The 14,228-nt window shown below is 41.5% G+C and overlaps 1 protein-coding gene across 1 annotated transcript in view; it reads right to left on the reverse strand.

Annotated features, from left to right (window-relative positions):
- Nucleotides 1-14,228, reverse strand: part of cachd1 (cache domain containing 1) — an 80,449-nt gene that overhangs the window by 43,490 nt on the left and 22,731 nt on the right. The window contains exon 2 of the mRNA XM_075484549.1: nt 3,973-4,035. Within this exon, the coding sequence (XP_075340664.1) occupies nt 3,973-4,035 (63 nt within the window). The remainder of the gene's footprint in view (nt 1-3,972; nt 4,036-14,228) is intronic.

The raw sequence follows: 14,228 nt of genomic DNA on the forward strand, positions 1-14,228 counted from the left end.
AACAGTGACCCAAAACAAAACTGTGTCGACATGTTGTTTTCAAGACGTGTTTTCCTTTAAGAGCTGAAACAGGTGTGTTTTACTTGATGATGATCAAAAGATACGGCTTGTTTTACACATCCTATTTACATATCCAGCTAACAAAATTAGCAGAGTCATCAGGTAGGACCATGGGATCACCTCAGTGATATGTTCTTCCAGCACCAGTTTCATATAAGTTCACTAAACTAAATACAACTTAAGTGGAGCCTGATCAAATTTTAAAGAACTCAGAGATGATATACTGAGAAAAATGTGATGAATTTATTCCATAATTGCAGTGTGGTGTACAACAAGCTTTTGGAGAATTTGAGAAACTCGAGTACAAGGAAATGTTTTATCATGAGAAACAAGCAGGTACACTTCTTCAGGGCTGCATGTCGCTTTGGGTCCAGAGTACCAAACTGTTATTGCCACTTTCGAACATTATAAACAAGCTGGCCCACTTTTAGAACTGAACGGCAAGGAAGTAATGTTTGATTTAATCTTGCTAAGAGGTGTATCATGGTCTGCAGTAGCTGTTGACACCAAAAAGCAAAGTATTTAACGGTAAAGTGACATGATTTAGACACATAACATTGAATTTTCTGCAACTTTAAACTGGTTTGTACAGAGTCTGAGAGTTAATGAGTATTAGAAACCCCATTTTAACCTGCTGGGGCTTGTGATGGCTCCTTTAACATGTTTTACCGTCACAGAGGAAACATATACACGGTCAGGGAGAAAATCCAAGGAATAAAAACTCTCTGTAGCCTTTGTAAGTCACCTCCTTAGCCTTCATGAATACAGAAAAAGGCTTATTTCCACAGTAACTGGACCCCCTTTGTTCACATCCCCTAATCACTGCTGCCTGCAGAAAGGTTGTGATTGAAGCCAGGAACAGGAAGAAGTACCACGACCCAGTGACCGTTTGTACACCTAATCAGCCGGCCGCCATTCCTATTACGGTTTTAACAAGGGCCTGAGGCACAGCCCACAATTACTGCTGCTCCACCACAAGGAGCACACACACCAACACACAGATGTGTACAGAGTCACATCGTACACAAAGTCAAACTCCACGCACAGTTCTGTCACTGCATGGCAATTAGCTGCACTCAACTTTGTATCAAATGAGTGAAAATGGGCCAGTGTTCAGCTGAGGGGTGTTTCTGCGGCTGGGGGAGGGAGAGAAAGGAAGAGAGAAAGCATGGCTGGAGTTTTAACAGAGTGACTTCATTGAAACCAGAAACGTCTAGCTGTGCAAGTTACTGCTTATGTTACAGTCGGCCACAGAGCAGCCAAAAGCAACCTGTGCTTTGTAGATTAACCACAATCTCCAACACAGGGGTCCTCTCTACGTCCTCTGACCCATCCGACCAGCCTGTGGGGCTTGCAGCACCCACCGGGGCGGGTTCAGCCACAGAAGGGGAGTCAGCGTAAAAGGGTGCTCCCTGAAGTTTTGGGTTGGGGTTTTGAGCTTTGCCAGGCAGCCTTCGAACACAGTCACTGACAGGAGTTTATGGAGAGGCAGACTTAACTTTGGAGTGAAAGGGATGAGGTTAAAATAAGGAGGAGCACACAGGTCTGTATTTAAGACACTGGTACAGAAACATGACAGCGCACGCTCTGCTTCTCCCTGGATCAACTTTAGGCATTATTAAATTAATGCACAACCACTGAACTGAAAAACGGAAATGTTCCTTCAAATAAGGGTCAGAAGGACTTTTATACTGCCGACTTTGTTCACTCTCAACACAGTGACGTAGATTTTCAGAATGACTTCATTTAAGAAATGTCATTGAATAAAAATGGAGGAAAACTATGACATGAAATGTGAATTGTGTGAGAACACTAATATGACAAACTAGCTTGTGTAAAGACATCAAACCACGGTTCTACCCAATAAAAGTTATAAATAATCAAGCTGAGATTGTGGTTTACCGTTTATTTTTAAAACCAAAGCTGATAAGACATCTGGAGAAGTACAAAGAGATCAGTCAGGTTCTCAATACCAATATACTCTTATCAACAATCTTTTATTGTTGTCGGTGTGGGACATCATGCAGTAAGCGAATGAACTGTCCCGCAGTGCCAACCTGAGAAACAGGAAGATAATACAAATCTAATTTTTGACTTAAACGGAACCATTTTCAACTGTCTTTTTACTTCATTTCTTAAAAGTCACCATGTGAATGAGGATGTGCCTGAGCCCAGACTTACAGCTGTAACACCATCACAAAGCCAAACTGAACTGCAGTACTACCGGGAATCAGAACTAAAGTTAAACTTGGAGCATTTCCAGCTCGTGTGAATTCTGATTTTAGTTCATCTTAAGGACTCACACTTTAAAAACAGGCGGCCTGCTGTCATATTTCCGTATTTCTGATTAGTCAAAGTATGTGTCACACAGAATCTAACAACTTGATGGTAGTAGTACCATCACCCTACAAGTGCATTCTCGGCTGATCATTTCTACAGAATAAAACGTGGTGCAAAGTGGAACAATAAGAGAATTTCATTGCTTTAAAACAGATTAATAGTGTGTTTTTGGACCAGATGTGCAGAGGCTCCTCTAAAAGCACTCTGGTGTACTTCACTCCATGTAAAAATATTAATAAAAGCTAGCAGTTTAAATTAATGATAACCCCTCTGACAGCACGTCGATGAATAAAACAAGGACACAGAGACAGGCACTGAAAGAGTGGGCTTGTGTCACTAGAAAGAGACAGATGTTTGCACGTCTCTCTGAATAATAAATATCTACAGAAAAAACTTGTTGAGGTAACCGGTGGCTCCTCTCTGTAGCTCCTTGTCCTGTCCCCCTGCTTTCTCTGCTGATGCTCTCCTAACTGAGCCTTGCCTTGGCTCAGGGACACAGCCCCTCTGCCCAGAGAGAGCAAATAAGCCAACTACGCAAGAGCTATAATCTGATGGAGCCTGCCTTATGAGGGTTATGGTTTGAATTCTGGGCACTATTTCAGCTAGTCACTGAAATAAAATGGTTAACATGAGCAACCTCACTCTGGGATTGAGGCTTATTAAAAAACACCCACTAAAGATGCTGGTTTCAAAGCTCCGAGTTAAAAGTTTTAGTTGGAATTTCTGTGGAGGAGGACCCTAAAATCCTCAACTAAGGCACCCAAGCTCACTTCCTGGTTGGGTTTTAAATCAGTGATAATGCATCTTACCCTGATTTTCTGCTCAGGACAATAACATTTGTATGGACAAGAGGAGAAAACAATGCTTCAAGGCCAATTTGAGATGGATGTTAAATACTAAATCCCTGCAAGGTGTAAGATACACACAAATCCACACGTTGACACAGATGGATACACCAGTGCTCACACACGAAACAGTCACAGGAGAAAAGCAAACAAACATCAACCTGTCTGTTCTTGCTGGTGGCTGTTTACCAGGCTGCTGTTTATTGTCACTCTTCCAAGATCCCTGACGCACAAGTGCAAACACACACTTATACGTCATGCCTGCACACAACCATATTTAACACGACCCAAATGCCGGGAATTCAGTACGTAGTTTTTCAATATAAAACAAAAGTTGAACACATAAATTCTGAATTGTTGATTAGGAGTCCTTTAAGACGTTTATTTATTTATTTTCATTTCTGTCTGCTCATTTTTCTCCTTCCAGCCTTCTTACTGTGTCTAACTGAAGCTTTGCACTCACATTATGAGCAGAAGGGGAGGAAGGGATACAGAGCCGGATGAGTGGAAAAAAGATAGAACTTCAAAGCCAATGAGACAGCAGCCACAGAATTTTAATAAACCCCCTGGTGTATGTGTTCAGTGCTACTGAATTGAGCACTGCATACGACCACAGACAGACATCCTTCATGGCACATGCATGCACCAACAAGTATGAGCACGTGCGTGCGTGCGGACACACACACACACACACACACACCGGACAGCAGAGGCCTTTGTTACTCACCTGCTGCACTTCTGTCTCCCCGTTTGATGTCTTCTCTGTGTACACAAACGAGTTGAAAATCCTCTGCAGAGAAAAAGAGGAAACAGAAATAGTGAGGTTTGATCAGGAGGAATCCTCAAGATTTGGATCCAATTATAAAAAATAAAAAAAAACTGTGACCCGGTCATTTGTGTGAGGGGACACATTTTGTTTCGCATGTCGTTAGCGGAAACATTTTCTTCAATAATTTTTTTCCTTGTCCGACCTCAAATCTCCCACATTTAGTGATTCTTTTTTTTTTTTTTTAGAGCCCCTTGTTGGATCATGCTACAGAATAAGCATGAAACAGCAGCAGTGCTGGTGGAATTCTCTGCTCATACGACGGCATCTGGAGATATTTCATTAGCAGTCCAGAAAAAAGGATAACCCTGACTAGCTGCCAAAACAACCAACCCACAGACTCAGAGGGTACAGTCCTGTTCTTTGCATCAATTTCTTGCTTCTGAGAGAAAATGTGTCACCTAAGTGAGGACGCCAGCTATAACACGGAGCAAAGGTTTTTTTTTTTTTTTTTTTCAACCAGGGTCACAAGCTGATGTTACATTTCCCTGTTCACCTTCCAAGCAAAAACATCTCGGTAGACTCAGATTTATACCAAGTGAACAGTAAAAGGAGTGATACGTTGACTCATGGAGAAAATGAGAAGTGGTGTGACCTCAGTGCTCAGAGAGCCCCAGAGCTGCCTTAACGTGAACCTGCTGTGACACACAGACAACAGACGCACCATTTATTCAGATGGTCTCTGGAGGCCTATCACCTAAACAGTTTCTCTTTTGAGTAATTATGTACACAGCACACGCACACTTTTCAAACACGGGCAGTGGTGCTATGTGGCAGCTACAAACAGAATTAAACTAATGTTTGTGTTGTGGCAGCAGGTAGGCAGGTGTTTCACTGTAAGCTCCCACATCACACACAAAGCCTTAAATTGCCAGGTTTCTGCACTGCAACATTTCCTGCCGTCTGTCTACACCTTTTGTAAGCCACATTCCACACCAGTTTATAGGAACCTTAACTGATGCCATTATAGGTCCTCTTTTATTTGGCTGTTTACCAAATTGATTCAGAATTCTTTATATTAAAGGAACAAAACAAATACACGTGTAATAATTACTTCTCTGTAGATAAATTAATTATTTAATTAATCTCAATGCAGCTCTAACTGAACAATATCTCCTCAAAATAAACAAATACACAACCATCCTTTTTCAGGGAGTGCCAAACAAACATAAGCAATTGTTTACTAAAATCTCTTTACAATGCTCGTGTCTCACTCGTAATTAGGCAGTTAGCTTACAATCTAATAGACTGAGTATGAGTCTGACATTTCAGTTATGTCTAACGTGGTCTATAAACAAAGGCGACCATAAACAGCCAGACAAAGACTTTAACATTATGGAGTGCTTAATCCGGACTGTCTAAGTTGAGTCAGTCTTTGTCACGATTTACTGTTTTAGTGAATATTAATTTTATCTTACAGGCCGCATGCCGTACAAACAGTTTTCATTACACATACACACACACACACACACACACACACACACACACACACACACACACACACACGCACAGCTGCATATTCCACAACGGAGTTATTTGCAAAGCCCCAGTTAGTCTACAGCTCCACACCATTCTTAGCAGAAAAAAAGAAGGTCCAAGATGTGGAGCTGTCAAATAAACACGAACAAGCACACACAAACAGAGCTGACACTACTGAGAATCATGTGCTTTTAGATTCAAGATAACCCAAACTAAAGAAAGAAGGGAAATTGGGGAGAAACAGTCACTGCAATGGGAGAACTCCACTTTCCATTGAACCAGCAATCCTGAAAAATCAGGAACAAATCCTCCTGAAGAGTGAGACAACTCCTGTTGCTGATTAGCAACAGGTTAGCTGTCTTTCCCTCAGTGCCTTGAGTGTTTGTTGTTGGAGCTGCTTTGCGGTTTTCACAGCTATGGAGCAGTCAAGGAGGAATGCTCAGCTCTGAAACCAGAGAGGCCTGAGGCTGCCTGGGCCACCGTGGACCTGTGGCCTCTCATGACCCATAATCAAACACTCACACATACACAAGCACACCCACAAAACTACACCGTTTCGGGGCTTACTGAGACTTCCCTACACACCTCACTGCTGTCCATTCTGTGTAACGATCACCATTACGGAACAAAACTGTATTCTAAGACCTGGAAATGACAAGTGTACATTTAAGTAGCCCAGCTAATGTTCAGCTAATGAATAGAAGGCTAAAATCCACATTTTTTGTCCTCACAGAGGATTCTGGCAGACATTTGAATTTGTTAATACGTTAAAGGAACAGGTCACTATTTAAGACCTTGAGTCCCAGTTCCAGCTTGTTTATCAAGAATAAGAAATGAGGAGACCATTTTCACAACAATAGCTCATTTCTATCCATTTTGGCTGTTTTCATTGGTCAACTCACCGGGTGGTTCGTGGATGTTCCTGTGTGTCCCAAAAAAAATTGCGTTGCAAAATAAAAGTTATTTCTTGCTTTATTTAGCATTTTGTAATCCAATTGTATTCCGTTTGGAAGACTTTTCACTTTCACTTTCACTGTCAGATCACTGCGCCAGGGCTAGAGCCTCAGACTCAAATATAGAGCGGATGTTTACGTGCGTCGTGATTTAGCATGAAAAATAGTTCCTGAACAGCAAAGAACACGGATAACACGGATGGAAAACCATAAAATGCGCCGACATTTTTTTTTTTAATATCCACTAAACACCCGGTGAGTTGACCTTTTCTTTAAAATTAACATTAGTATTGTTTTAAGGACATTGAACAGAGTGCCCAATGGAACCCTGTCTGTAGCAGCAGGATGGACCAGCGAAAACAGCCAAAATGGATAGAAATGAGCTATTGTTGTGAAAATGGTCTCCTCATTTCTTATTCTTGATAAACAAGCTGGAACTGGGACTCAAGGTCTTAAATAGTGAACTGTTCCTTTAAATGTAGATTTTGATTGTGGTTTTTTAACAAAAGCTGTTTCTTAAAGGAGACAATGGCACAGCATGATCTCTTGCTCTACACCATAATAAGTAATTGCCCAAGCTAGTTTTTAGCAGCCATACCTTAATCAAAAATCAAAGAAAAATGTTCCTAAAGCATTCAAAAATTTAAACAATGCACAACCATACAATAAGAGTATCATGAAGACAAGCACGACAATATTAACAAAAACTAACTTGTCTCCTTTTAACGACTATTTCAAAATTTTACAGCTTTTAAAATTCAACAACAGAACATGAAGTGTGCATGTTTTCCTGTTCTTGGTGAAAGAAATTATTTGTATAACCCCTGACATAACCGTGTCAACAGCTACACTTCAGATAGGGAAATGATGAACCCTTGGACTAATTTATGAAGCTACAAGATAATCAGTTTGTAACAAGAGCCTGGAAGCAAACTTTTTTTTTTTTTTACAAAATATCCCAATTTTGTTTAGTCTCACATACCAAGTCAATAGAAGTACCATAAAATGCAGACTTAAAAGCCACTGGATCTAAATCGGTAGCTTTTTCACAACTAAGCTCCCAAGAAATGCATTCAGACACTGATCACAGAAGACCAACCTTTTGTCTCATTAGCCCTGTTTTTAAATCCATCCACCTTGGGGTTAATCCTGACCACAGCCGAGTGGTTCACAGGAATGGCTAAATCTCAGTGGAATCTCAATTTGTGAGCTACTACGCTAAATACCAAAAGTTTTCCAATCCTTTGCCGATTTTGGGGTTGAGATCCTGACTGTTGGCATGTTCCTTGAAATACTTTTTCATATGCAGGACAACTGGCTGATCATTAAAGCTTACTCTCAACCTTAAAACTTCAGACTCACATGACCTCAGTTTTGGGGAAGGAGAATGACTGAGATTAAATCAGCATAAAAAAAAATTTCATCAGATTATTCTATTGATGTGCTAAAGTCTATGGAAAAAGAGGCTTAATTTGATTTTTTTCTCCTTGTGCCATGTTCTAGAAGCTTATATCAACAGTTAAACTCCTTTCTATGTATACAGCATCCATTTAATTGGATGTGCCACTTAAGCTCTTCTGTCAGGATCTCTTGGGGATTCTGTAAACTACCCCAAGAGGCTCTTCTCCTTTAAAGTGTACTTTTTTTAGTTCCCAGCAAAGCAGTGGACAAAATCCAGACAGATGACTGATGACAGCAGTCATAGGACAGAGACACCAAGAGTCACTTGGTTCTGTTTTTAGTCGGGGAAATGGAGGAATGGGCAGAAAGATGCAGAATAAAAAGAAAACAGGTAAAGGGGGATAAAGGAGATGAATGTGGGGAAGATGGAAAAAAATGGGAAAAGAAAAGGAAAGGAAAGGAAATGAAAAGAGGGATACAGGAAGTTAAGGCTGGGTTAATTTTATCTTATTAGCAATTCACCCGTCCTCAAAGGCCAGCATGGAGCGTCATTGAGCCACACAAATTTGTACTGGACAGCAGAGCAAACACACAAAAAAATACACACACCTACAAAAGAACACACAGTTTAATCCTGTCTTTAGGGGTTCATGTTGATCTGTGAACACAGTGGAGGACAAAAATGGGAGCAACTCATGAGGATCCAAATTCAAACATACAAATGAGTATGTGGGCTATGCAAACTATGGAAATGTACATACCTAGTGCATAAGTAAGGTTTATGAAGGTCTCACACACACATTTGACATCCAGACATTAGGCTGGTTTGCACATGTGTTGGAGCTTTAGGGCCTGGGAGACGGGTTTCTACACAACTGACAGATAAAAGCCTGAAGCCCAAGGGACAGTAACTACTGCTTCCTCCATGCTACTGGTATAGAGCCCAGCCCCTCTCCTTCCTTCAAAATGTTAACCCCCTCTCTGGCTTCTCCTCCCTCCCTCCCTATCTGCCCCCAGCCAACTCTGCTCATTGCACTACAAAGGACTGGGAGACAGGGATGCAGCATTAGAGCTTCATCTCTGATGTGCACGTTGTTTTTCTCCCCTTCTTCTCCTCGACTCTCCTCGTCATGTCTTCATCCCCAACCTTGCCTCCTATCTCACATTTCTTTTCCTGAACTCTACAAAGCAAAGTCAGGAAACAGTCACCTGGGAGAGGAATAGTGAGGGGGTTTGTGTATTTTTGCAATGCAACAAAAAAAGGATGAAATAATTGCACCTGCATTTTACAGTTCCATAACATCCAGAACAGAGCAACAAAAGGAAAAGGTTTTTGTATTCGTTCACCCATGAGGATAAACCTGGTGCACTAAACTAGCAGAAAACTAGGTGCTATACAGGTTATAATCGATGTCTGTCATATTAATTATAACCTGCTGCAACACATCTACAGCTCAGTTAGAAGCTGAGGGAAGGTTTTAAATGCCTTTTTTAATGAGCGAAACAGAGAAATGTGACTACTGTATCATGTGAGCTTCCAGATTTTCAAAAGGAAACAGAGGAATAGTGAGCATTGGACTTGCACTCATCAGATGGACATACATACAACTCCAAAATAAATGTTGATCTCTCTCTGCTTGATATGTGTATGAACAGCTGTTTTGCACCACATTCATCATAAGTATGTTCTTATGAAAATTGTTACACATAAAAAATGCATCTCTTTATGCATGAACTATGTTAACAGAGGCTTCATCTTTTAACACATGTGTACTCATAATGGGAAAACAGTATATCATTTAAAATGTATGGTTTGGGTTGAGACGGTGTATACTTTTACAGTGCAAATGAACCAACCAGCATCTGATGTCAACATTGGCCCATGAGTGGGAGCCATTTCAGTACCCATTTTTCCAAAAGCTGATATCAAACTTGGCAAAGGTTTGAGTTTGGATTGTAATCACAACCTGCCAAAACAGAGAAAACTAATTCTTAACCTCTAAACTGCTGGTAAAAATCTGAGTAGAGAAACTGAAATGTCTCTTTATTTTCACTGTAAACAGATATAAGGGAAAGAACACAAGCAAAAAAATATTATATTGTTCCATAAACTCTTAAAAAGGAAGAGTGCTTAAAATACAACACAACAGATCATTTCTGCACAGATTTCCAAAGCTTTAGCCACTGCAAAAAGAAATCTAAACTTGTCAAGGTTTTGACCATGGTATAATTAAAAAAGAAAAAAAAAAAAAAAAAAAAAAAAAGAAGGAAAAAAGTGGGAGGGGTTGAGTAGAAAAAGCATGTCAAAGCTGGATCTGCAAATGTCACTATAATGGCCATAGAAGAACCAAACCCTTGCTAATTAAGTGCGCCTCCATTTCAACCAAGTGAAGCAGGTTGGCTAATTAAATGACTGGCTGTCAGTGTCTGCCAACTGCTTGCTGCTACATTTAGAGGGTGTTGGGGGTCAATTTAATTTGCTTGAATCCAACTAACGGACAACCTGAGCAATGGCTCCAAAGCCCCAGCCCACACACTGTGTTAGTGTGGGGGGTGGACGTGTGTGTCGAGCCCTTGTTTGTGTACTTGCTGATGTCTATCTGCTGTTGGAATAGTGGGAGAACAGGGTGGATTAGGCCACATGTAGAAACGATTCCTCGTCCATTGAATATCTTCATAAAAACATGAATCGGTTGTCATAACTATGGTGTAATGGACAAAACAGTTCAATGTTCTTTTAAAAGACAAAGCCTAAAACCCAGACTGGACTCGGTGCTTCAAAGAAAGACTGGACAGTTACGCAGCTATGCCTGAAGTCTCATGTGAATCCTCTTCTGCTACACGTCACTCTCAAAGAGCTTCTGCAGAACTGGATTTCAGTCAAGCTTAAGCAGAGAGAAATGTGACTGGATCTTCTGTGAGCAATCACAGACTATGATTCTGATGCACCTCCACAGACTTTTCAGAGTTTAACACAATGATCAATGGAGACTTTGAAGGGTGTGGTGGCTAATCCACTCTGCTGTCAGAGAATCCAGCTTTGGGGACAGGAAGTGAAGACTGGGAATCTGTTCAACATCTGACAACTTCAAGGCCACATATGATGGCTTTTCAGTATGGAGAAATATATATAAAGAGAAACACACAAGAATGCCTTTAAAATCATTTCCACCAGAGTCCCCGAGTTTAATTCTCATGAGCAGTGACCACTCAAAATTCTTTGACTTTTTACTGACGAGACGTTGAAAAAAAGTTTTTTTTATCCCTAAACAATAAATCCATTCAGATCTGATGCTTCATATACAATTATGACATGGGCATCACATTATCATTTGTAGACTTTTTTTTTTTTAATGTTTCAACATATGGACAAAGTTAGGACAAAGTTTAATGTCTAATTAAAGCTGAATAGTTTAATATTTAAGTTTCTTCAAAGGCTAAAAAGTAAATAATTTTTGTGGAGAGTTTCTTAAAACTCTGAGTTTCTTTGACTGGGCATTTTTAGAAAAAGCCTTTGGTCTAAATTGGTTTTCATAGGTACGGTAAAAAAAGAAAAACGGAGGTTGGTGTCTTACTTATTAAACATGGAAAGGAGAGAGAAAACACGTGGATTTAAAACAAATGCCTTAAATTTATAACCACAGATGAAACAGATATTATTCGCCCCACATACACTGGTGAGCAAAGGGGCCCTGAGTCTGTTCCATGGTGAACTAAAACTGGACTTCATCTCCTTCCACCCCATTCATCCTGGGTCTCCTCCTGTCCAATGCAGTGGGAGGGTGAAGCCTGTCAGCTACCAAGTGCTGTGGTTCTGAAATAACAAGACCCCCTTTTGTCCAAGCAGCATCAGAACCAAGGGAGGGTCACCAGCATGCAGATTCTAACAGCCTCCCCAGCATTCCCTGACACCTCCCAGAGAGTCTCAGCCTGGGATGTTTGCTCTCCCTCTCCACCAGACAGGATATAATGCTTTCCACATGTGAAAGAGAGAAAAAAAAAAAAGAGGGAGTAGTGGGCGGAGGACAGAAGAAAAGAGTAAAAGGGGGAGATGAGAGAAGTGTAGAAAAGTGGGGCGGGGTCAGATGTGAACAGTAAAAGGGAAGAGAAGGATATCAGAACTGTGGTTTGGAAGAAACGTATCCATCTCAAAACCAGCCTAGATGTTTACTTGGAGCTATTTGAACACTTGGTGGATTCAAACCTTCCTTACTTCAAGTTACTAATGAGACTGTAATATCAAATAGTCTTTGACATTTTCTATATCATACTTATCAAGCAGTTTTGTTGGTAGTGTCAAAACAGCTTTGACACTGTTTAAAAAAAAGGCTTAGCCTATTTTCTTCTCCTTTAATCCAATTCTAGCAAATCAAATCACAACTTATGTGGGTGGCTGTGACTCAGTTGTGAAGCCTGTTAATACTGTACAATTCTTGGCCATTCCAGATAAATGATGAGCAACAAAAAACATCATTGTGATGATGGCTGTAATAGTGGTTATAAACAGCAGACCTACGTCAGACAGCCAGAGAAGTTCAAAGACTGCCATTGTAACAGTTTGGCAACCAAAGATAGCTGGGGGAAAATGTCAAAACCAACCAACAGGAATGAAGCATGGAATAATGCTTTGATCAATGCGACAGCAGCAAAAACCAAAGCTAAACTAAACTGTTTGGATGGAAGCCATATTATTTGATAAATTCAAACTAGAAAAGCAAATCTGGCTGAGTTGTGGCAACAGAAGCCTTGTATGTATGATGTTTCCGCCAGTTCATACCATGCCTGTGCAAAGTGGGCCGCAGCATGGAAATAAACTGTGGAATTGCAGTTCCCAGGTGAGTTGCAAATCAGCAAGCGTATTAGCACGCATCATAGTAAACAACAGTGCAGTTACTCTTTAGTTTATCAGCTCATAAAACCTGCTTAACGTTAATATGGAATCTGCATTGCTCTTCACAGGTTCAGCAGGTATTGTCATCATACCGGCTGCATACATAAGGCACTATGAGGTCGCCAAGTTCATTAGATGTCTGTGTTGCTTACAGTTATCTCACAAGATGGCTAAAATTACACATTGAGCCACCTTTGGAGTGGGTTATTGTGAGGTTGATGGTTCAATCCCTGCCCACTCCACAGACCAAACAGTCCTTGGGCAAGACAGTGAACCACAAATTACCACTCACAGCAGGTGAGCACCTTCCAAAGCATTTTTGCCATTATTTGTGTGTGAATGTGTTTTGATGGGTGAATAAAGGCCTCGGTATGCTACTCCATCGCTATCCGTCAATCTGACTCCGTTTTCACACAGAGGCCAACGCACGCAAGCGACGGAGAGCGTCTCCGGGACGGTCTCCGTTGACGGAGAGGGCTCTCCGTGGCTCTTCGTAGACTTTCCCGGACAACCATAAATCAGGCTCAAGAAACGCAATGGAAAACACTTTGTGGGATCTAGCTCAGTTTTAAAGGTGCTAAAAGAGAGCAGACAACTTACCATTTACCACCCGCCTCATTTGCAGGACAATAGATAGTAATGAGCCATTTGACCTGAGGCTCTGCTACAGTCTAAAGCCCCTTTCACACTGCGAGCCGCTACCTTAGCGGGTCCAAATTGCACCTTCGACCCGCGTCGAGCAATGTGAACGCTTGGCGTGTTGGTGACCCGTGTCGCCTGAAGCCGAGTTCAGGGGGCGTTGCCTAGTGGCAGAGCGTCACACGAAACGCATAAAATGCTGGGCGTGTACAATGACGTAGGCACAAGCCATGCGTCGGAGGTAGGGTTAAATACACCTTGAGGACTCTTTTTTGCAATTGTATATGCAGTTCATGGAGATGTTATTTTACAGGGTGTGGATGGTTACAACGTGAGATGCCGCCGAAGAACATATGCGGAGAATACAAGAGCACTATAGTCCCCGAAATGTGGCGGTAAATAACGTCCTCTGCTCGGAGGCTGAGGAGCTCGCGGACCTCCTTGTCTCCCCAGTTGGCCATATTAAAAAATGTCTCGAACTTGATGTAGGCTAAAACAGAGTAAAACTTGTCCTCACCTGTCGCTGTTGTTCTGAATCAGCTGTCCATTCTGTCTTTTAAACTCCTCACGTCACGCCACGCCCACGTCCGACACGCGTCGATTGCGTTCACATCAAACTCGGCTCGGCAAAAAGACTAGGGTCCGACGCGGGTCGAAAGGCGAGTGGAGTTGACGCGGCAGCCCGGGTCGGCAGTGTGAACGCAACAGCGGACACGCTAAATTCGCGGATTAAACGCGGGTTATTCGGCAGTGTGAAAGGGGCTAAAGGCACTGTTTACATTAATTCATTTCAC

This window comes from Odontesthes bonariensis, chromosome 15 (assembly GCF_027942865.1).
Source record: "Odontesthes bonariensis isolate fOdoBon6 chromosome 15, fOdoBon6.hap1, whole genome shotgun sequence".
Classification (NCBI taxonomy): Eukaryota; Metazoa; Chordata; class Actinopteri; order Atheriniformes; family Atherinopsidae; genus Odontesthes; species Odontesthes bonariensis.